This window comes from Scomber scombrus, chromosome 3, assembly GCF_963691925.1.
Source record: "Scomber scombrus chromosome 3, fScoSco1.1, whole genome shotgun sequence".
NCBI classification, from domain to species: Eukaryota; Metazoa; Chordata; class Actinopteri; order Scombriformes; family Scombridae; genus Scomber; species Scomber scombrus.
In genome coordinates this window covers 30,404,032-30,428,132 of record NC_084972.1, presented here as the reverse complement: position 1 = coordinate 30,428,132, position 24,101 = coordinate 30,404,032, and the positions used below count along the sequence as shown (strand labels likewise).

General features: G+C 38.3%; 1 protein-coding gene and 1 long non-coding RNA gene across 2 annotated transcripts in view; both read right to left on the bottom strand.

Moving 5' to 3' along the window:
• raly (RALY heterogeneous nuclear ribonucleoprotein) overlaps positions 1–6,148 on the bottom strand; it is a 35,363-nt gene extending 29,215 nt beyond the window's left edge. Inside the window, exon 1 of the mRNA XM_062416521.1 lies at positions 5,893–6,148. Within this exon, the coding sequence (XP_062272505.1) occupies positions 5,893–6,148 (256 nt within the window). The remainder of the gene's footprint in view (positions 1–5,892) is intronic.
• The window catches only part of LOC134004709 (uncharacterized), a 478,899-nt gene that overhangs the window by 412,928 nt on the left and 41,870 nt on the right, over positions 1–24,101 (bottom strand). The window lies entirely within an intron of this gene.

The window sequence follows — 24,101 nt, the reverse complement described above, 5'->3', positions numbered from 1 at the left end:
AAACATAATTAAAAGGAAATACATTTTATTGCAGAGGTGTCATGTTGTATTACCTCATAACCTCCACTAGAGGAAGCTGTTGAGCTATTTTATAACATCTCTACTGTGTTACCCCACATTGCCTTTTGTTAATACAGTCAGCTCTTCAGTCACTTAGTCAGTTCAATGTGACCATCACGGTCTGTCAGCTAGCATAAATAACCAGAAGGAAAGCAAGCCATCAGATCTCCTGCTGTACTGTGTGTGGCTCTCCCTGACTTATTTGGGACGATGGGATAAAATTGTCAAATATTTTACCCAAGTTGCACCACTGCATTAGTTGCAGGACTGTAGTTAAATTAAGAGGGTTACGATAAACTGTAGTTCATGTTGCTGCTGGATCCTGGCCAAAATCAAAGCAGAGAGTCCCAAATCAAAACATCTTCTACTCGTCATTGTGCTGAAATGTCTTAATGATAAAATTATTATTAAGTCAAATGAATAAAGAAATAATGATGATACAGAAAGATAGAGCAGGTTTTGTCTAAACTATAAACACAAACTTCTGTGGAGCTGAGGATTAACAGTATAGTCTCTTTGGGAGATGTTAACCAGCAACAAGCTAAACAACAACATCTGGATGAACCTGCAAAGCTGTGAAAAAAATATGTTGAATTATGATTGTAAAAAACCCTGAGACACACTAGGGGTGTTTGCTACTTATGTTGTGTTCTTTTATTCAACAGACTATTATAGTTCATTAGTTGTTCTTCTCCACCAAGCATGAGTGGGTTTCGGGTTAATGGCTCCTCTGTGCTCACATATGGAAACAAACATGCACCTGCGATTCATCCATCTATCCATCATCTATTCATCCTGTTCAGGGTCTTTGGGGGCTGGAGCCTAGAGGACAGAGGAAACCTTGGGCAGCGCACCAGTCTATCACAGGGCAATGTAGAGTTTCCAGTTCACCTGTGTTTGGTTTGTGGGAGTAAACTAGAGCATCTGCAGAAAGCTCATACAGACATGGGAACAGACTCCACACAGAAAAGGCAGTCTGCCAACAGATATGAACCCAGGACTGAGAAGGAAGAGGAGGTGTGAATACTTGAGCCGGTGTGCCACCTGTCATGAATCAGTGGAGGAAAAAATGAGTCTCAGATCATTTAACAATCGGAAACAAATTTCCAAAAGAAAATGCTTGTCCCTGGACTTCTATGTACCTGTGTTCACCTAGTTAGTTACCCGTTGGCTGGTTGAGCAGCTGTGAATGAGCCAGTGACTGTGAAGCATGAATGAATCAGCTGATGCCAATCATCTAATCAAAATTCTATTCTCTGCCTAAATTTGTTGCTCCAGTTTGGTTTGTTGCAGTAATTTCTGTGTAATTTCTTGCTGCCCTGAGGCAAAAACATGTTACTAAAACATTAAAAGTGTTTACAACTTGTAGTACCTCCAAGCAAAAAACAAACCGGATGAAGCTGCTTTTAGTTACGATGCTGCACACAGATGAAATCAACTTCCCTAATTTTCTTGAAGATGGCCCGAATCTTTCAAATCTAACTCAAAACTCTGCTGTTCTCCTGTGTGTTTAACTGGTTTATTAACTGCACATTTATTTCCTTTTTTACATTAGGTGCAAATTATTATGATATATAATTATTTTAGCTTATCCTGTCTTTGACTTATCCTGTATTCATATCTCAATTCTTAACTTTTTAAGTTCTTTTAATTGGTTTTTACCGGTTTAATGTTCTTTTCCCACTTTTTAAAGTTTTAATGCATTAGGTAAATCACTTTAAATTGCTCTTGTGCATGAAATGTGCTACAGATATTCGACTTTTTGTCGAGGTCATGCTGGTTGGTGGTGGTGTGCTGGAGTGCATTACGTTGAGCAATGTTCCTAATATGTTGCCCCCCTCATGTATGTTAATGAGGTCTTTACAGGTGTTCCTAATTAAGTGCTCAGTGGGCACCCTGAGCATGAAAATTTGTCAAAAATAACTGAATTAATAAATAATCAGCAAGCTAAGCTCATTTGGATACCATGGTAACTGTCCATAAAATGTCCACAGAAGCCATATTATGTAGTTGTGACTGCTTGATACTGACTTTTGTTTGATTACATTTATGCTCAACTCTGACTTGTGGCACCTTTAAAATGTCTGTGGCTTCAGATGAAATAGTTTTCATCACATAAAATAAGTTGATCTGTGAGGAATACAGTTAATACAGTAAAAACATCAAGTAAAAAAATATAGTAAGTTCAGGGTCAGGGGATGTCTGTAGAATTTGAGATTCCCCTCAAAATTATAATACGATGATGTCTTAAAAAATTACTGGAAGATGAGGAGAGGCAGAGCACGGATAAAAGGATGGACGGAAGGATGAGGATGGAAAGTGAGTTTTCAGCAGCCAGAGGCTGAAGATTCAAGCCTGTTAACTTCACCGTGAAGGGGATTGGGTGCGTGTGTGTTTTTGTGCGTGTGTGTGTGCGTGTGCGTGTGTGTGTGCGTGTGAGGCAGCGATCCAGAACTCTGACCGCAGCCAGGTGTGGAAATGGCAGGAGTCCAGTGGTTTGCAAGGGGACACATACATCTTCATTCAACCAAAACTGTTATTGACCCTCCCCTTTATGACCTAGGGGAAAACACACACACACACACACACATAAACAGAGAGAGAGAGAGAGAGAGAGAGAGAGCGAGATAGAGAGAGAGCGAGATAGAGAGAGAGAGTGAGAAAGAGAGAGAGAGAGAGTCCACCTGCTGCTCCATATGCCTCAGTGACTTTACCACGTCTCCTGCAGGGTCTTGTTATTCAAAGGGGAAGTCCCTGAACGCAACACGCACACAAAAGTATTTTACTGACTCTTCCGATGGCTCCCTGGGCCATGAGTCGTTTAATTTGTCCATAAAAACCCCAAAACAAACCACACTCTTCTGCTCATCACGACATTGGAAACTGTCAACATTTGTTAGTAGTCTGTGAAACAATTGTCCTCTCAGCTGCTGTAATTACCTCAGAGTGATGGCGTAAAATAGCTTCTAGATACTGCTCTCTAATGGTGCAAACACAAAAACTCGGATGGATCTGAATGCACCGTCCATTGGGCATTGCATCATTTGCATAAAGATGAGGTCGAGTCGTGATTATGCCAATTCAGATATGGCGGTAGCTCCGTCAACTCTCCATGCACCACACAGCCGGATCTCCTGCTATCCATAGAAAATTAATGGGATCCCTCCACTTGACATCTTTCAATGGATTTGGTGTGTCTGCATCATGGTTGGTTCAAAATGTACAATGTCTCAAAACCCTAAAAAAATGACATGATGTTACTCTATATTTTCTGATGCTACTGGATTTGACTGACATCAGGGGCGGGCCAGACTGGGCTGCGTACGCTCAATTGAACTCGTTGCCTTCTGCCTTGTGATTTAATGTCATTTTTGACCTGCCACAGGCTGTGATGCTCTAATGATGCAACACTGAGTCACAGTGTCACTTGCAGCATTGATGTACACTAATCAGCCTCGTATGATATTATTGCCCTCTGTATTATATGTGATCAAAAAAAGTCCCTTAATTTGATAATTTTGTGACACTTTGTATTTGAGGTTGTATTCAGTCTAGTTTCACCAGTTTGTTAGCACTTTTTTTTAAAGAACACCCAGCAGTGATGTCAATGGGGTCATGGAGTACACCTGTACAGCAAAGTGAGGAATTAAACCACTGGAGGTCAACAGAAGCACTTGTTTGACACTAGTTGCCTTCTCTCATTGTACCAACCTCAGTTCAGCCGTATTGTCACTGACAAGAAACTGCTTCCTGTTTATAAGAGATCAGATTTAAAATGAGAGGAGATGGAGCTTAATGATGTCAGGTATTTTGACAATCTGCCATAGACACTAACTTCATAATCATTTAAACTTCATGCCTCATTATTCATGTAGTTTTACAAAGCACCAGATTTTCATATCTTCTGCTGATATTCAATCTGCCTCATTTTATTTTATATTTTGCTTCCATCTTTCATGTCAACCAGTTGATTGGCAACTTTGATTTCTAGAAAGAATGATCACTTTTCTTTGTATGCCTGTTTTAACTCTTGTTTTGCTTTGCCACCAAAGCACCAGGGTAGTAATTACATGTTAAAAGAGTCAAAGTGTCTCATAATATGAACTCTGTGCTATTCCACTAATGCATACAGTGAGCTGAAATAAGCTGTCAATCTAAAGATAGAAGGGGAGAGATAAAGAGACACAGGAAGAGAGAAAAGGGGTCAGGTAGTTAAGTGAGTAGAGCAGAGTGGAAAAGAGCGCCACTTAGTGGCCCCTTAGCTTGACATACAAGCACACACACTTACACACACTATCACACGCACATGCTCAGATATACTCATTCATATATATTTTTCTCACACACACACACACACACACACACACACACACACACACACACACACACACACACACACACACACACACACACACACACACACACACACACACACACACACACACACACACACACTCTGAGAGAGGCTATTAAAGGAATGTGCTCACAGCTGTGCGGTAACTGAGCATAAACCAGTTGAGCTCTTCACACCAGCTCACTGACAACTCGTCTCTTCCTGCTCCGCCGGGAGAACAGATAGACAGAGGAAAACACTCTGGCAGCTTAAAGGCACACTCCGCTCAACTCTCATTTTTTCCTCTGATATTTCATCGCTCGGTAACAGAGAGGAGAGGTGGGAGGGAGACGGCTGATGTAAACACGCAAGAAGAAAGTGGTTGTAATTGCGCTCAGGGGTCGTCAAAGTTTCTGCAGGCTTGTGCAGTCGTAGCAAACACACTGATCTCAAGTCTAATTATCACAGGATTGTATGTTTTAATATTAAGCAGACAACTCAAGATCATTTTACAGTAATTTACAAGCTTCTGCCAAAAGATCAGATAGTCCTATGAATCATGATGGACAGATTTGAACTTGATTCATGTCCAATAGCAACATTCAGTATTAATGCAGGAATCACTGTGTTCTTACAAGGCTGCTAAATGTGAGTGTGCAGATGTCTGGTGGGGCACGTGCTAGTCTGTTGGCTTTTAATATTACAGGCCCCCATTTGTGTCATTTGTTCAGCTTTTTAAACCCCCACAAAACTTACTTGGGAGAGATTTGGGGTGAAGCGGAAATACACAGAACAAACAGCATCGTGTCATGCACTGTGTTGAAAACCCATCATCCAGTGTGTCTACTGATTTAAATCACACTTATAGAAAATGTTTGTTTTTTATGACCTGAGGTTGTTAATGCTGGACTCTAACTTTTAAATGTGGGTTTTTAACTTGCTTGACCTGGTGGGGTGAAAAGTTTATTTTACTTCTCTTCCCCAAAACAGAAACTCGGTATAGTGCTGCAATTGTTAGTTAATTAATTCAGAAGTCATTTCACAGATAATAAATAATTTTGATAATTGATTTCCTAATTCTAGATCTCACCTTCTGGGAACGTTTGTTGGAAATGTTTAGCTATTTTTAATCATTTAAGTAGACCTCTAGTGTCCATTCCTACCTGATATACACTCACTTCTTCATCAGTGGAAATGTTATGATACTTCAAAGTTCATGAGTTTGGGCTTACATTGATACAATTTAAAATGATATAGCGCCCAAGGAAAATACTTTTCTTTATACTCATTTGCTGCTCCCAAACAAAACTTTAAATGTCTCAAAATGAAACAACGCCAAGCATAATGTGCACTCGATTTTCCATGCCAAAAATATGACATCATTTCTATTTTCTATCATTTATCATGATTTATTGATTGTGGGTAAGTCATTCAAACTAAAAGTAAAATTCATAAATGAATAAATAAATCAACCACAGTTATAATTCACATTGACTCACCCAGCGTCTGTCCGGCCAGCACCCTGCCGTTCTCCCCGATCACAGCCCCCCTAGCGTGCCTCTCACTGGCGTACTGGACGAAGGCGTAGCCCTTGTGCACGGAGCAGCCCAGCACACGGCCATACTTGGAGAAGATGGTCTCGACGTCTGACTTCTTCACCACCGCTGTGTTCAGGTTGCCGATAAACACCCGGGAGTTGATGGATTTTGGGTCTGTCTTGTTGGTCACATTACTGGTCTGGACCTTCAGTGACATGCTGGAGAGACGGTGAAGGAAGCGAATGACGAATGGATGGATTGGGAGGCAGAGATGCAGAGAGACGGGGATCTGGAAAGAACAAAAGAGAACAGATGATGTTAGTCAGTGAGGTGGTGGGTCGCAGCTGTTTTGAAAAAAAAAAGATATTACAGATACATTTGTGACTAAATAAAAAATAAGCAAACCAGCTGGGGAAACATGAGTCAGTCAAGAAAATAAAGTCAAGCAAACAAAAGGACTTGTTTGTTTGAGATTCAAAGTGCCTCAGTTCAGTAGATGAGTCATCGCTTCAGCTTAACTTGAATCAACTATAAATGATAAAATGAATATATAATACTTGTAGCAAAGTAGAGTAAAACATGATACTTTGATGCCTTTCTGATGCATTTGTGTTCACGCTGGCAGATTACAAATGAACCAAGAGGAGGAAACATGGATTAGTCTTTGAAATTTAAAAAATCTGATAATTTCATACTCAAATGTACTGTCACATAATCATGAGGTTGTCCTGATTTGCCTCCGCACTCCAAACTAAACAAGCCGATATTTTCACATTGAATATCGGCTAGTAAACACTGGTTTTTGTCTTGGAGCATTGTTACAAAATATTAATGTATGAAGAGGAAATACTAAGTGATTATCAGCACTGAAGAGACACATTTAGATAAGAAACCCATCAAATAAGTGAAGTACCACCTTCACTTCTGCACGAACCTCAGTGAAACATTAAGTATTCCGCTAATTACAGATTCTGTTCACAATTTACATGACCTGTACCACACACTCTGATTTTCGGACTACTCAGCTCATCACTGTGACCATTTCTTCAATCGGTAAAGGAAAGCACAGCTGCAGTCAAATTTAAATATCTTGCTGCATTGAAAGCAAAAAAGAAAAAAGAAGAACAGAAAACAAGTTTGATCTGATCAGACAACTTGCAGCCGACCAAACCACCGCTGCTTCATCACATGAGACGAGCTCAATCGATCACAGAGCCCAATTTGAAAACCAAATATATATTTTTCGTGTCTCCATCCTTGCTGTGTGCACACAGCATCCACATAACTAATGAACACAAGTTAAGAAGACTCAAGGATAAAGGAAAAAGGAGTAAGAGAGGAGAGCGATGAGGGACAGCAGGAGTACAGAGAAGAGGAAAGAGGAGGGGGACATAAAAAATGTGGAGGGCATTGAGAGATGGAAAAATATGAGAGGAGATGGAGGTGGAAAAGTTGAATTAAATTGAATGTCAATTAATTATGAAAATGAATTAAATGTATTTATATTACTAATTAAATGATCTTTATACCCTGAAGTCACTGCTTGAGGCTCTCTAATACTCACCTTTTTAGCTTGTAATACCATCCAATTTATCCAATTTACATGTTTCCCCCATCACAGTTTCTGATCTTACTGCCTGCGTACATGAGCTGTTAACTGATGAGGCACATTTCCACCTGAGATGTTTGATTTTAAGTGAAAAAGTGAAAGTACCCTGTATTTTACAATGGAAACTAGACAAAGGAAAACATAATTTACACTACATAATGCATGAATTTGTTTCTTATCCCTTTAACCATCTCTCCTGACCCACAAGCTACTGGCTCAACAACCAGAATGAATGTGAATACTGACTGAAAACAAAGCTTTCTCCCCCCCGTTATCTTTCACCCATGCTGAAATGCAAAATGTTAATACATCTGACCTCAGATATAGCTAACAGAAGAGCTAATAATGCTAGACCTGGATGCTGCAGAAAGGACCACAGTGCTCCAGACCAGAGGAGGAAAAGTGAGGCGAGCTCAGATGAAGACCTCAGCTGCTCCCCTCCCTTCTCAGGCTACTGTAACAGCTCATGGGATTTATGACTCATCCGAAACATGTTTCATCACCGCTTCCTTCTTAGCATACAGATGAAATAAAAAAACAAAAAAAAACATGGCATTTATAGCAAGCTGAGAGACACATGTAAATGAGAGAATGACTCATCTAAAGTACAGTAGTGGGATGACTGATGAGTCAGCAGAGAGGAGGTGGATCAACTTGAGGTTTTTTTTTGTTCTGGCAACAGGAGACAAAAAGCAGTGCTGAGTAATGTAGGTAGAGCAGTTGAAAGAGTTGCATGTTTCTTAATTCTAAGTATCTATTTTTCATCTTTCATCTTTTCTTTTTTCTATTGTTCTCCTAATTTGTAATGGCTCGTTCCCCCTCTTTGTGATCTGTCATTACTGTCTGCCTACTGCATGATATCCAGTGGAGGGTGAAGACAGACACACACATCTGATACAAACTGAGTCTCCGATATCTTCCCAGAGTGACTTGAGACTTTGGCAAGATTGAGGACTTGTGACTTGACCTGAAGCTGACCTACTTGAGAATAAAGATTTGACTTAAACTTAAATGATTTTGCTTTGTGACCTGGAAATATTCTGAAGCAATAAAAAATAAATGAGACAGCGACAGGCAGGTGTTGCACAAAACCTTAACATGTTTATTTATTAGGCCTATAGAGGACTTGGTCAAATAAAATGTCACCATGCACAGCTTGAATAAAGTGAGAAAAACTCCTGAATGCCATCTCACTCACTGCTGGAATATTTATTAGTTTACAACATTGCGATGTATCTGACCTTCATCAGACAGTCAGAGGAAAACATAACTTTTCTCCAATGTATCTGCTACGTATTCAGGTCTGACTTAATGTCTTGACTTAATTAACCAATCTTGGCTTTATTGAGTCAACATGTCAACACAACAACAACAACAACAACAACTTTAAATGCTCTGTAGTCCGCAGAAGCATCTTCAGTTCACTTAGGAGTCTGTCTGAGAAAATGCTTCTAAACTAGAGAAAATGAGCTTTTAAGAAAAAGAAAATCTGCAGCACCAGATTTAAAAACAGTATTAACAGCAACACTTTATATTTTCAGGGTCTTTCATCCACTTGAGATTTACTTTCCCTAACAACTTCTGTGTCTGATTTTGCAACTTTGATACAGACTTGAAATTTAACTCAACAGCACATACATAAACTACTGTAAAAATATCCCAGTGCATCTCAGCACCACTGAGGGGAAAAAAGAACAAAAAACTCTACAGGAACTAAAACATATTCAAAACCAGTCCAGAGCTATCTCAAAAACAATGGCAAATCAAATCTAACATGCAGTTTGAAAAAAACAGAAAATTCCCTGAATATCAAGATATTGTGGAAGTTGCAGTCAACTAGATATGAAACAACTTCTATCGTTGACTGCACAAATGCACATGTTTTTTTATTCTGTTATTTCAACACAGCTGACACTGTAGCCAAACATAACACTGATAATAAGATAAACCATTGAAAATACATTAGTCCAAAAAGACTGCGTTACCATAGATACACACTGACGCTTTTAAGGGGCCATATCCAATTGTCAGTGTGAATGCAACACAACACAGAAAAGGGACATCAAAAAACTGCTTGTGTTGAACAACAGATTGTGGTGGATTATGCCTTATGAGTCCGCTACAATATCATATATATTGTGTAATTCATGCATATAGACATACAATGTACTATATATGAGCAGGGTATTCAAAATATTAACACTACATACATACATGCACACAAGACCTCTCTTATGGCTTTTTCAAACCTGTAGGTGTCTAATGCAGTTGAATTGGATTCTGGTTCATTTTCTCTTTTGGTATGAATCATTTGGACAAAACAATCATAGTTGGGTGCTGAACAAAACCCCAAAGACCCTTTAGAGGAAGCGTTGTGTTTTGGTCCGATCACGTTTGTGTCGGAGCATGATCTAACGTCAACCTGACCACTTAACCGAGCGCGCTTTGCAACCTGGGATGTGGATCAGCGAAATTATCTGTGTGATCCAGCACGAAGTTCAGAAGTATCTACACACGGACTACAACAGCTTTTTCCCCCCACAGACTGTCAGTCTGCTGAACTCACTGCTGCCCCCATCTGTTCATCTTAACCTGGTCCCCACCCTACCTCTTGCATCCCACTAGTGCGCCCTTACACCCTACTAATGCTCTTATTAAACCAAAGGAATGCCACCACTATTTATGTATATTTTCATTATATTTATTAACTCAACATGAAGCCATTTGCACGGTGTAATCTTGCACATTTTCATTTATCAATTATTGATATGTGTCTTGTATTTTTATTATGACTTGCTATATTAATGTGTTATTTTCCATCCAAATGACTGTTTGTAGGTCTTATGAGAGAAATAGAATATCATCCTACGGTACCTTTGCTGTCTAAAGCTGGGAGGACAATAAATCTGAACTTGAACATAATTCAAACAAAGTTTTTTCTTTCAGGTCTGCAGCTCAAGAAAAAGCTAAAAGGTTAAAAAAGCCAAAGCAACTGTCTTTGTGTGTGTGTGTGTGTGTGTATGTATGTATGTGTGTGTGTGTGTGTGTGTGTGTGTGTGTGTGTGTGTGTGTGTGTGTGTGTGTGTGTGTGTGTGTGTGTGTGTGTGTGTGTGTGGCTTGTCCTTTCTATCTGACCTTCCCAGTAACAAAACCATCTTAAACCTGATTGGTGAAACTCTAATGAATCAAATTGAGCCTTGCCCTGAGGGACCTGTGTGTGTGTGTGTGTGTGTGTGTGTGTGTGTGTGTGTGTGTGTGTGTGTGTGTGTGTGTGTGTGTGTGTGTGTGTGTGTTTGTATTTTAGAAGTCCACATTTTATTGGACAACAGAATACAGTAGATCCAGCAAATCTACTGTCTGTGTGTGTGTGTGTGTGTGTGTGTGTGTGTGTGTGTGTGTGTGTGTGTGTGTGTGTGTGTGTGTGTGTGTGTGTGTTGGTGAGTGGGAGAGACACACACAGGAAGTTGCAGGCTAGCATTTTTCTAGTATAAGAGTTGTTTATGCTGCAATAAGGCTGCTCTCTCTCTCCCTGCTACTATTCCAACTGAAGCCTCTACTGCAGTTTGATCTCGCATCAATGTGCTGATGGAAGATTAATAGTAGTTTACGAAATTATCCTGACTCAATGTCATCTCAGTAGCCTTTTTATGCAGTTTTCAACAACAACAAAGTTTGATTCTTGTGTCGGACGTCGCGTTCATGACTCTTCCACTCTCTGACCAATCAGTGGACGGCAGTCTGTTGACGTCACGAGTAGAGTTGAGTCAAGTCGATACAAGTAGTACTAGAAATGTATAATGGAAAACCCCCATTAGGTAACATGATGACAACTCAGCCATCTCCACCAAAGATATCTTAAAGAAAGGATCTGTAGGAAAGATCAAGATAGCCATTATTTTAGGAATAGCTGTATTAAACATTTAGTATTTTATCTAATGGTTTACATGCATTACCAATGACAGAAGCAGTGTGTCCTTAATATTGTGAGATGGAAAGTGATGTTGTGGATGTGCAGCGGTGAGTGGGGATGTGATAAATCAGACTTTCATGCAGTGTGTGTGTCTCATCACAGACCTGTAATTAACCTAACTGACTGTTTTGCTGAACCTTAACCAAGTCTATGGTAATTTTTGACAGATGTAAAACACTGGCAGGTTTTGCAGAATGGGTCAATACTGACATGTTTGTCTTTTGATAAGGTTGCTGTAGTGCATACGTGCGTACTATTGTACACATGCACTCATTGGCCACTTTATGAGGTACACCTGTGCAATATAATGCAATCCAATACAACAACTCTGCCAACAATTTTACATTTACAAAGCTTAAAACATTTTCAGTTTTGGTTGGCATTGTCAGAAAGGTGAGAATTCAACTCACATATGTTAATGAAGTGGACAAAATAATGGGAACACTTCTCAATAATAAACATAAAGTAGAACTATCACATTTCTGACAATGTCAACCAAGACTGAACATGTTTAAGCTTCTTTAAAGTGCAATTTTTATCTGTTGAGCTGTTGAATTGGATTGCATTAGTTTGAACAGGTGTATCATTTCCCATTGAGGGATTGAAGGTATTCTTCAGTAACGGAGCGACACCGTTGACCAGAATGCAATGCTGCCACAGGATGTGTTGGGTTTGGAGCGAGGGACAATGCACCAACACCATCAACACAACACATAATTTACTCAACTGTTTAACTCTACAACTACTCTGAGGTGTCTTTAAAACTAACTCTTACACTGAGCATCACAAAATGAAAGTAACATTTAACTATTGAAGGGTGGCTCTCCTTTCAAGCTTTAGAGGAGATACAAAGAACTTCTAAGCCAGGCTTTCAGTATTGATTGAGTCTTAACAATGAGATGCTACATGTTACCATTGCTAAGCTTTAAAAAAATAAATCTTGTATAACAAAAAGAACCAATTTCCATAGAAAACAGCCTTCGGTGGAAACAAAAGAACACTTCCTGTGTCTCTGAGCAAAGAAAGGCTGTATACACAAATGTTGAAGCCCGATGATCTCATGCTCTATAAACAAATTCGCTTTTAAAGCTTCCTCCTTTAGGAGGCTTTTATGGTTTGATCATACATGCATACATTAGCATAAAACAGGATAAAGCTTGTGAACCTTACATATGAATCAGAGGGTTCACTTTGTGTGTAAAGTGTAGCTTTTATGTACACTCAAGCTTTCTATCATAGTTGTTTTTCTTCTTTTTTAACCTAAATTACCATCAAAGCCTCCATTTCAGTGTTTCCCCTATATTCATTCTGCATCAACAGAAATATGAGCACCGCTGCTTAAATTTCACAGTTATTAAATTCAACGGGCTACTAATGATTTTCACTCACACACTCTGCGAGCACGATAACACGGAATTGTTTTGAGGCATCGACTAGTTCATCAAATCCCAGAATGCTCCCCCCTTTCATTCAAAGGAGATCTACGTTTAAGGTATTGTTATAAGAACATCAATCTGTAAGCTCCTGTAAAGAATAAGTCTGTGAGTAATGTATTTGTGGTTAAACGAGTGTGAGAAGCCAGGCTACAGTGTGTCCGTTAATTACTGCTACAGCTTTTCCAAACAGAGATTCCCCAACTGCTGGAAAAGTGGAGCCTCAAAGTTAACCTAACCTGACCAGGCTCATTTAAGGTGGACTGACCTCAGCTATTCTCATTTTAGTGTCAATCTCAGCCGCTCCTAAACAGAAAAGTAAGATAACATTTAAAGAAAACTTGTCCAGGGATTATGCTTTTACTGAACAAAGGATAAGAAACAATCTGTCTAACTAGTCTAAAGTGTGGGAGTGTGCCACCAGAATAATTATATACTCTCACTGTTTTTAATTACACGTTATAAAATGATACATTTAAAAATATTTTATAACTTGAATAGAAAAAAGTGTATTTGAATTATGCATTATTGGATAATACAACAAAAATGAATAAGCTATTTAAATGTGTCAGTCAATGAGAGTGCAGCTGTTATGTTTTGGTGGGATTCAGTTTTCAACAGCAGGCCATTCAGAGCTATTGCTGCTACTCTGTAGGTTTGAAATTCTATTTTTAGGTGGTGATGATTAAATATTAAAGCAATCACAATATGGACGCTGTAAATGTCAAAGCAGCAAAAAATGTTTTCGTTTCTACCAACTAAATTATGAATTGGCAAATGTAATTATCATTTTTAACTTTGCTTTAATAACCTGAAATTTAACCGTAAATGTAATTAATCCATTTTTAATAGCTTCCTTTAAATGTATCAATCGATTCAGTAATGGTAATTAAACTGCAATACTTAATCATTATTATTAGTAGTATTAATTATTGTGGTGGCACACTCTATGACCCTTAGCCAGCAGTGTTTGGTATTCTTTCTCCCTGTTAAATCATACTTATTATCACCCTGATACCTGTAGAGCAAACCAATCAGACCTCTACATCCACCTTTCTGAAGCGTCCTCAAGCACATCACAGAGCCTGCCAGCTGACGTTGACCGTGTGCTCTCTCCAGCGCGGATCAATGAAGTCTGCAGAATCACACCACAGATAGTTGTGGTAGCACTTATTGCAAGCTCTCGGTGTATAGGATTAGCATTCAGATAAACTCTGCAGGTTAAACGATATGCATACATTAACATTTCTGCATTCTGACTCATGCGATGAGAAGAGCACTAGCAGCTTCACAGGCCCAGCTTTATACTCAAATGAATGTTATTGACTGAGTTTTTTAATTAAAGCTTATAACTGCACCGACCCCCCCGCTGCAGACAGTCATACAGGCAGCTTTTCTCTGTGATTCTGTCTTTGTAGGATTAGCAATTTAAAGCTAACACCACAGGCCATTGTGCTTACACAATACAAATGCTGTCTTCAGCCGCTTTTTTTCAAATATCACATTATGACTTCAGCACATGTGAACAACATGACAGTGTTAACATGACAAAGAGCCCATAGAAATCATAGAAAAATAGAGATTATTACAGTGAAAATTCAAATTCTTGATGCTCAAATTGGACCCATGCTGAATTTCAATTTGCAATGTGAGACTGAATATTAAAAGGAAGCAATAATGATCAGATGTCAAGCATAAAAAACTATTTTGAGGTGAACATTCGTCATTGAATACACCTTTTTCTTCTAGATCAGCATCTCACACATTATGACGGACACTTAAACGCAGGAAAAGAAGAAAAGACTGAAAAACAGACTTACTTCTTGTCAGTGCTGGGAGCAAAATGCAAAAATAAAAAAAAATAGCTACGTGTCTGTAGATGAAATTACCTTACTGTAAATCTAAATGACATCAACCATTGTAAGAGTAGGTTTTTAAGACGAACGCCTCCAGGGCCTCAGTGATTCTGTCATACTGTGAACTGATGGTGTGATTTTACATATTTTATCAGAGATTAGGAGGTAAACACAGTCATCCTACATCTTCCTGTATTCTGTTTGCTCCCTGTTGTATGGTTATTTCTTTGTATGTCCATGTTTAATTTATGTATACTGCCTGCTAAATATTGCTACAAACACAAATTGCTGAAGGCATGCTTTCAAATTTAAAACTTCCACAGTTTGAACCTGTGAAAAGGGCTCTCTGGTTTATTTCAATACACTGTTTATGGGTCAATGACGTTTGTTTGTGTCCATGTGGTTTAGTCAAATTTAAAGGGGTTAAAATGTGAAATAAACGTATGAATAACTTGAACACATTCTTTTTTTTGTGGACCAAACATAACATTTCTGCTTTTAATCCATTTTGAGAGAATATATTAGAGGATTATGGCAAAAATGTCTAAGTGGTGTAACCATAAAAATGTTGTACCAAATAATTAAACTTGCTTAAATGCTAAAATCTCAATAAAACACCATATCAAGTAAAATGTTTATAAGTCCACTTAAATACACTGTTGGTGGATAAAATATTTAATAGTCATCATTATTTTGTGGTTACACCATTTGACATTTTCAGGAGCATTCAGTCTTACTTTTGGTAAAAATAAATGGTGCAAATGTCATTTCAAATGATATAAAACCAACAAAAATACTAAATGTACATTTTAACAAACCTGATGCTGCTATTAAGACAATTTCTAAGATATCTCTCAGTTGCTCATGTTGCCAACCCTTATTTATCACTGACCCTTTTATAGATCAACAGACACAGGTATTTTCCTTGATTACCACCCTCAGTAGATGGATTTAATTGGTGTTTTGTTATTAAATTGTTCTACCATGTCCAAACAACGTAAGTAAACAAAACCAAATGGACAAACATACCAAAGTTCATTTGAAAGCAAACAACAGGTTAGGTGTAAAAGCAGCCTGAATGATTAACAATAATAGCAGAATATGTTATGATTCCAAATGTCACCAAATACTGATCATGTTCCTCAGTGGAGTGCTGGATAAAAAGGGAGGGAGATGCTGTCAGGAGGATTTTAGAGAGCTGTGAGAGTGGATGTGGCACAGCAGGGAGACGATAATGTGACGTACATAATAAAAAGTTGAGCTTTCAGCCTGGAAGACAAGGAGTGACTCCACCCTCAGTGAGGGAAGGTCATACCACCACGGGGGAGAAAGGAAGGAGAAACACTCCATAATAATAAATAAAACGGACAAGACAGCAGCAGCTTTGGGAACAGCGCTTACAACACAAGGTGGTAATGCTGCAAGAATGAATCATCGTGGGCTTACAGTCAATATTCCCACAGCCAAAAATGCTGATGTTATACTACTGAGGCTCCGATATATTCACATACAGTGCTGACCTTTATAACTATAAGATAGCTTCTGCTCCGAGGCCTTAGAGATTTGCATTGGAAAGAGAACAACGTCTCTTTTCTCTGTACAAGAGTGACCTGGCTTGACCTGATGGTGAAAACAACAAAAAAACAAGCATCATACAAGTAGCGGATATACAAAATTTAACTTTACCTGTGAATGTAAAATGAAAAAGGCTTGGGAAGTGACTTCAGTGATTTGAAAAAAAACAAAAAACACTTTCAGTGACAAAACCAGTTTTTGCAAGAAGTCCTTGATCTCCTTCCTGGACCCACAAACTATTGATGCCTTCTGAATTACACTTCCTGCTTTGTTTGTATCCATTCATCAATGTCATGTTGCTATTGACAACCTCAAAGATACATAACAGCATCCTACATGCAGCAACCTAAAAAACTACAGTATAAACCAACAGAAATAACCAACCAAACTCCAAAATATAAGACAACCCTGATGACTTTCTTTTTGACTTATTTAAAAAAAAAAAAAAAAAAATACAAATTGGATTAAATTACTATTATTTGCCTTTTACTCACAAAAACTTGCATTTACTTAGTACTTCACTTGGTTCACTGTTTCTGCACACACACACACACACACACACACACACACACACACACACACACACACACACACACACACACACACACACACACACACACACACACACACACACACACACACACACACACACACTAACACACACACACACACACACACACACACACACACACACACACAGCCACCACAATAAATGACAGCAAAACACTGTAAAGTCTATGTTATGTATGTTATTTACTTAATTTATGTGCACTTGTTTCATTTCGGCTCAGTGTGAGAGGCTCTACTGTGTTTTACTGTCAGTTATTGTTGCGCAGAGTTTTATTCTCTCTCCTCTGTTTGCCCGCTGGCGGAGCTGCCCCTCCGGACACATAAGGAGCTCAGCGGAGCAGAGAAAAGACAATGAAGTAGTCGAGTTGATGACCACACTCATCGTGTTGCTGTTACTCAGTTGTTGTTTAACTCGTCCTACTTTTCAGCCACTTTTGCAGGCTAGTTGTGAAGGATGGTGGCTCGTTTCAGTCAGGAGGGAAACATTTCTTTTATAGATCCACAGGTTGGGTTTTTCCCACTATCTGTTTTAAGACAAAATGATCCATATTCTACAGTCAGGGCCTTAACGATTTAAAACTACCTGCTAGAGAAACCAAGGCTGAAAAAAAAAAATCAGGAACATCTTCTAAACTGCTTCTCCGAAAACTTTTTAGAATTGTGCTTATAATGGTAGCAGTTATCACTATTCAATATTTATCTATCTATCTACAGGGGGTGGTTGCCAGGACAAACACTACAGTCTATTGTAATCTAAAGCAATTTCTCTGCAATAAATCCTACTTTTGCAAAGCTTATAAAACTTTTCTGGCACTGTGTCAGACAGCTATTGGTTCAACTCTATACTCATTTCTGAGGCTATGTTGAAATTGCACTGTATTGCATTAGAGTGTGCAGGTATGTATGTTATTGTGTATCTCCTCCATGCATCTTGGAGGAGCGTGAGACACTTTTTGGATACAGATAATGATTGTTAAGCTGTGGCACGTTGAGCTGGAGCAGCTCTCACCTGGATTCACCTCATCAGTGTGTTGTGTTTAAGGAAGACATGTGACATTTTGCCCATTCAGAGCAGCAGAACAGAAGAGTACTGATCTGAATGTGAAGAACATGGCCTTCACCCTTTTCAGGCAACACTGTGATTGTGTGTGTGTGTGTGTGTGTGTGTGTGTGTGTGTGTGTGTGTGTGTGTGTGTGTGTGTGTGTGTGTGTGTGTGTGTGTGTGTGTGTGTGTGTGTGTGTGTGTGTGTGTAAATGAGGGAGCAGGAAAGAAAGGAAGAGAGTGTTTCATGGAGATAACAAGACAGACCTAGACAAATGTGGTATAACAAGGAAACCATTTTCCTCTGCAAGAAAATGAGAGAGAGAGAGAGAGAGAGAGAGAGAGAGAGAGAGAGAGAGAGAGAGAGAGAGAGAGAGAGAGAGAGAGAGAGAAGAGAGAGAGATATGTTTGTCATTGTTATGGCATTTGTGTATATTGTTGAATATTTGCCCTTCAACTAGACCTGTGATCTTCCCTCTCTCTGTCTAGAATGAACACGTCTTTGCTTGTATTCTTTCTCTAATTGACTTAATACATGACTGTATTTATAAAGACTCATTACAGGAGTGTCTATACATTTCTACACAGTTTGGACTGCTTTTCATGGTATGGTCTAGGCCTCTTAGTTCTAATTAGAAGGGAAATGTTAGCATGTTCATGGAAGGGACTTTCTAGTTTAAACGTGACAATATTAAAACAGCTGTCCAAACCTTGTTAAAAGGCTCAAGATTTGACCTGTATTAGCGCAATAAGGTAAGTTGCATTTAGCCAGAGGACCTTCTTCAGGAACTTCTTTTTGTGGATGAATTTCTTTTTGTGTTAACGTTCTTGCTCCCACCTCAGTTACCACTAACCAATGAGCTGAGTGAATGTTCTCAGGTTCCTTTTAGTGATGCATTTTGGTTCATTTGAATTCTTGTCTGTGTGAAAATAAACAAAATGAAGGGAGAAATGTGTGTGTAGTGTACCAACCAGCATAAAATGAACTATGGGTTTTCAAATGCCCCAAAACCAAGTCATAACCCTCACATAACCTCAATTTATTTTTTTTAAATCACATATATTTAATAACCAATATCCATATAATTCAATAAATTACGACCATGTGTGAATGTGTGTGTGAAATAATTCATATATTTGTACCACGCATTAAACTATCACATACCGACACACAGCAACCCTTCATTGCTACTTGAAATTCTTTTAAACCCTCATTTCCACTCTGATCTTGCCCTCTGACACACACACACACACTTATTGCTTGAGGTAACAGCTGTGGCAAAAGGATAAAGTCAGATCCATGAAACACACAGACATACATACACATACACACAAACAGACTCACACTTGGATTCTTGGCTCAATGCATAACTGAAGAGTCAAGCTGGAAGCCCCCGAGCAAGGCTTCAGGCTGGGCTGGCACAAATACACACACCACACACATACACACACACACACACACACACACACACACACGCGACAGGCTGCACAGCACAAATTCACATGGTAATTCAGTAGAAATTCACACACAAATGCATATAAAAATCACACACATCAAGACTCTGATTCAAGAAACGTGCACACACACACACACACACACACACACACACACACACACACATACACACACACACACGCACAAAACTATGAATATATATATTCATTACTTCTTCACAGACAATTCTCTTTTGCAATAAAATATTACAAAACCTTTTTTCAATAAAATCTATTATTCAGTTCTCACATACTCACGGCCATATAGTGTAAGTCAACTCTACAATTTCAAGTACAGTTTGCATTGAGGCAAGTCTATTACATCTGTGGTTCATTCTCAAGGCCTTTCTTTCCATATCTCTTGGTCTTTATCTTTATCTTCAGCCCTGTTATCTGATCCCTCCTGGCCTCCCCCTTGTTCTCTCGTGTCTCTCTGGCAGATCAATGCAAAGTCAACTGGGTGTTACCACTTCAAATCTCTGTAGCCTGAGACCAGCCTGTATTCATGTATAATCACTGAGATTTGGGCGAACAGAGCAGAGACATGTGGCTTTAGAGTCGAGAGCGAGCGAGAGGGAGAAAGTGAGTCAGAGTTTGTAGTTACTGTACCATGTGTCTCTGTAGAAACATGCTGTAACATAAGGGCGATAAAACTACAATAAATACATTAAATACAATAAGTCCATTAAAGATTTGAGAAAATGTACTATTACACCAAAAGCACATACAAGCCTTTGAACACAACATTAACTATATGAGCATTTGCTTCGCTGCCACCTCTATGGTTGTAGTTTAGTTAACCCTTACATACTGTTCAGAGTCAAATTTGACCCATATTTACATTTTAAAGCTGTAAAAACACCATATACCCATTTCCTCTAGATGGACTTTTCCTAATGCGACCACAAATATACCAAAAATGGAAATAAAATGCAAATTTTTGTTAGTTTTTGTGCAGATGATACACATTTTTGTGTATAAAAATGTCAACATTTTACTTTTTTTAAATCAGAAAATACAAAAATCAGCATTTAAACATGTTAAATTATTCATATTCTATAAAATGTCATCCTGGACCATAAAAAGGATTAATCAAGGATTAATTAATGACAGACAGGAGATTTATGAATGTGAATTGGTGTAGCGACTATATATAAACAATATTTAAGGGTTAAGATAAGGCAACTAAAACAGCTTTTTTAATGTTAGGAAAAAATGGTGGTTATGGTTAAAAGATATCATCAACAGCTTAGGGGTTAATACGATACAATATACTTGGACTTGGTCTTGGACTCAAGCTGATATACATAGATACATAAATAAATTACCTCCAACACAAAAAACAAAACAACACAGAACATCCATATATTGCACATGCCACACATTGCGCGTACCCCCATATGACGTATTGCACAACCCTCAGATTGCACATCTCCCATATTGCACATATCCCAGTGGAAAGATAAAAACATAAAGATATAAAAACACCATTGCACGAACCCCACAGCCTCACTTAGCACTATTCATGAGTCAAAAGTCATAAACTGCAAATTCTCTGGTTTGAGTCAAATTGAGGATCTTGCTTTTTATTTCATACCATCTCTGACAGCATTTAATGAAACCATAAAATCTCCAGTAATAAATGTCATCAGTCCAATAGGAGACGATTTTGCCTTGTTGCATCGTCGAGGTATGCTTTTCACCAAGCTCATTTTTCATTTAATCCTTTATTTAAACAGGTAGTCTCATTGAAATATGAATGTCTTTTTTAACAGAGACCTACAAGAAGTTTACACATACAAATAAACAGACACATAAAGAAAGATTCACATTAAGAAAATGCCAACATGTAAGTACGACCCTTTAAAAGGTTTGAATGAAATAAGAGAATCCAGCTTCAGATTCTTCTGAAGCTCAACCAGTTGCAGAGACAGCTAACAGGCGTCACATGTTGCCATTTTATAGTAGATGAGTTTTGGTGACCTCTCATCCTGCCAGGTTAAACATTTTGCTTTAATGGGATTGCGTTACTGTACAGCTAATAGATGGACCTTCATTAAATCAGTCCAGGGCCTGCATTTATCAGGCGTCCCTCAAGTGAGCAGGAAATCTGTCATAACTAGCCCAGAGGTATGCATATTTGGTCATGGTTTCAATATTGGAACTAAAATCAATTTTTAAACTTTCTTAACCCTATGAAATGACTAATATGCCCTGCAGGATGTCAGGATTTATGAGAGCTGCAGAGCTGCTGCAGAGCTGTAATGACCACTAAGAGAGGGATAATGATAAGACAACCGTGCACGTATATAGTCAGACCAACCAGTTCCTAGCCTTGTTTCATGTTTGTCTGTCCCCCCCCAGATCCTGCCACTCCCACCCTCCCCCATCACTTGACCTTTCTGCCCACCTGCTCCCACTTTCCCTGTCAGCCTGGCAGTATATGTATATGTTGATATTGATTCATTTCCCACCAGATCGTCTACATATGGAGCTACAACCCTTTTTTGTCTCTGCCTGCTTAGTTCTGGCTCTTGCTTATTTTTTTGAGCACAAATGAAGCAGAACCTTTCACCTTATTTGTCTTGCAAGCTGAACTTTGAGTCATAATTGTGTATCTGTTTTGGATTAAGGGGATGTTATTTATGGAAGAGCAGCTATTATTCCATTGAATTCACTGGATGCTGTGCACCACTCAGCTTTAAGGTTTATAACCAACGATCCCTACGGTACTAACCACTCTACTCTGTACCAAAAAGTTGGCTGGCCATCCCTGGCAGTGAGGCAAGATCAACATTTATTCATATATAAAGCTTTGTTACAGCTACTGCCACCCTATATTTCATCACTTTTAACCCTGAAGTCACACAATATTGGTACTCAATCACAGTATAAAATTAGATTCTTTATTGTCTCTACAGCTGTTCAAAGACCACATTTCAGGCCTTGTTTTAATTGATTGCAACTGTTTTTAACTTAAATATAAATAATCTTATGTTTACTTTATATAATTATAATTTTAGTTTCTTTAATTTCTTCATTTGTCTTTTATCTACGTCATATTTTTTGCATGTTGTGTTGCTGTTTCTGACGCCATTGTAAATTAGGAGTCCTCCTCAATGGCCTTTTGAGAGAAGAAGAAGAGAAGAAGAAGAAGAAGAAGAAGAAGAAGAAGAAGAAGAAGAAGAAGAAGAAGAAGAAGAAGAAGAAGAAGAAGAAGAAGAAGAAGAAGAAGAAAAGAAGAAGAAGAAGAAGAAGAAGAAGAAAGAAGAAGAAGAAGAAGAAGAAGAAGAAGAAGAAGAAGAAGAAGAAGAAGAAGAAGAAGAAGAAGAAGAAGAAGAAGAAGAAGAAGAAGAAGAAGAAGAAGAAGAAGAAGAAGAAGAAGAAGAAGAAGAAGAAGAAGAAGAATTTAAACCTGCCTTACTGAGCAGTTTGATATAAGATTACCCATCACAACTAAAACCTGTTTGTGCATCATTAACTTGCTAGATTTACTTGATTTTAGAGAATCTTAGTTCATATCTCAAAGTATTATTGAAATTATAACAATTCTTTCTTCTCTGAACAACATGTTTACGCTTCATCAAAGACTGGAAAAGGAAAAACTGACCAGAAATCTCTTTACTGTCTCCAACTCTCACTCTCTCTTGTTTGGCTTCTACAACTCATTTCACAATATTAAAGGAAACATCTACTTTAACATCACACTGGTGGAAATGTACCTTTCATTTCTGGGTCCATTTTGTTATTTGGTTGGTTTGTTTCTCCTTGAAGCAAAGTGGGCACTGCGAAAAGTACATTACAGCCTTTCATCACCAAATAACTCCTTCATATGCTTTGAATGTGACACAGAGATGATGCACATTTAATAATGTAAAATCTACTTGAAGCTCTACTTTAAAACAAGAATCATATTTTAATATTTTCCTTACGACAGGAAATTCTTTGATTAATGTAACAATGCCATTTGACACAAAACCTTCCTGCAACAGAAGCAATTATCTGCCAGTGAAGTGACACAAATTGATTTATAATACAACCTTTGCATTTTATGTTTTTTTTTTTCCCTTTATCTGTCAGTGTCTGTCAGAATGATTTTCAATAACAGTAATTACTTACAATTTCACATCTTGGAAACAGTGCTGAAAATTACGATGTGACTAAAAGGTTAGAGAAACAAAGTAATGACAAATGTTGCCTGTTTGATCTTCAGAGGAGCTGGATAAATGTAACTGTGGTTGTATGTGGCAGAGTTAAGATGTAAATGTGTAACAATGTGACTGCTTCTCACACATAGCTCTCAATGTTGTGCTGCTAATAAAAATATGTATCCAGTCTTATCACCCAAAAGCAAATTTGTCGTTTTTTCCACTTTTCAGCTCCGAAGGTGACATGGACATTATTTTTGTATATAACTTGCATGCATGCAACTCACTAAGGTGTATGTGGGACTTGTAAATGCATGCACGCTCCCAGGCTCCATATGAAATAGATGTTGATAAATCATGAAAACTGAATAATAAGTTTGGTAAGATGAACCAACATGATCAAACAGCTCTTTATAGCTCCCACGGCTTCATAAACTTGAAGAGTCACAGTTTGTGTTACTCCACTAAAACAG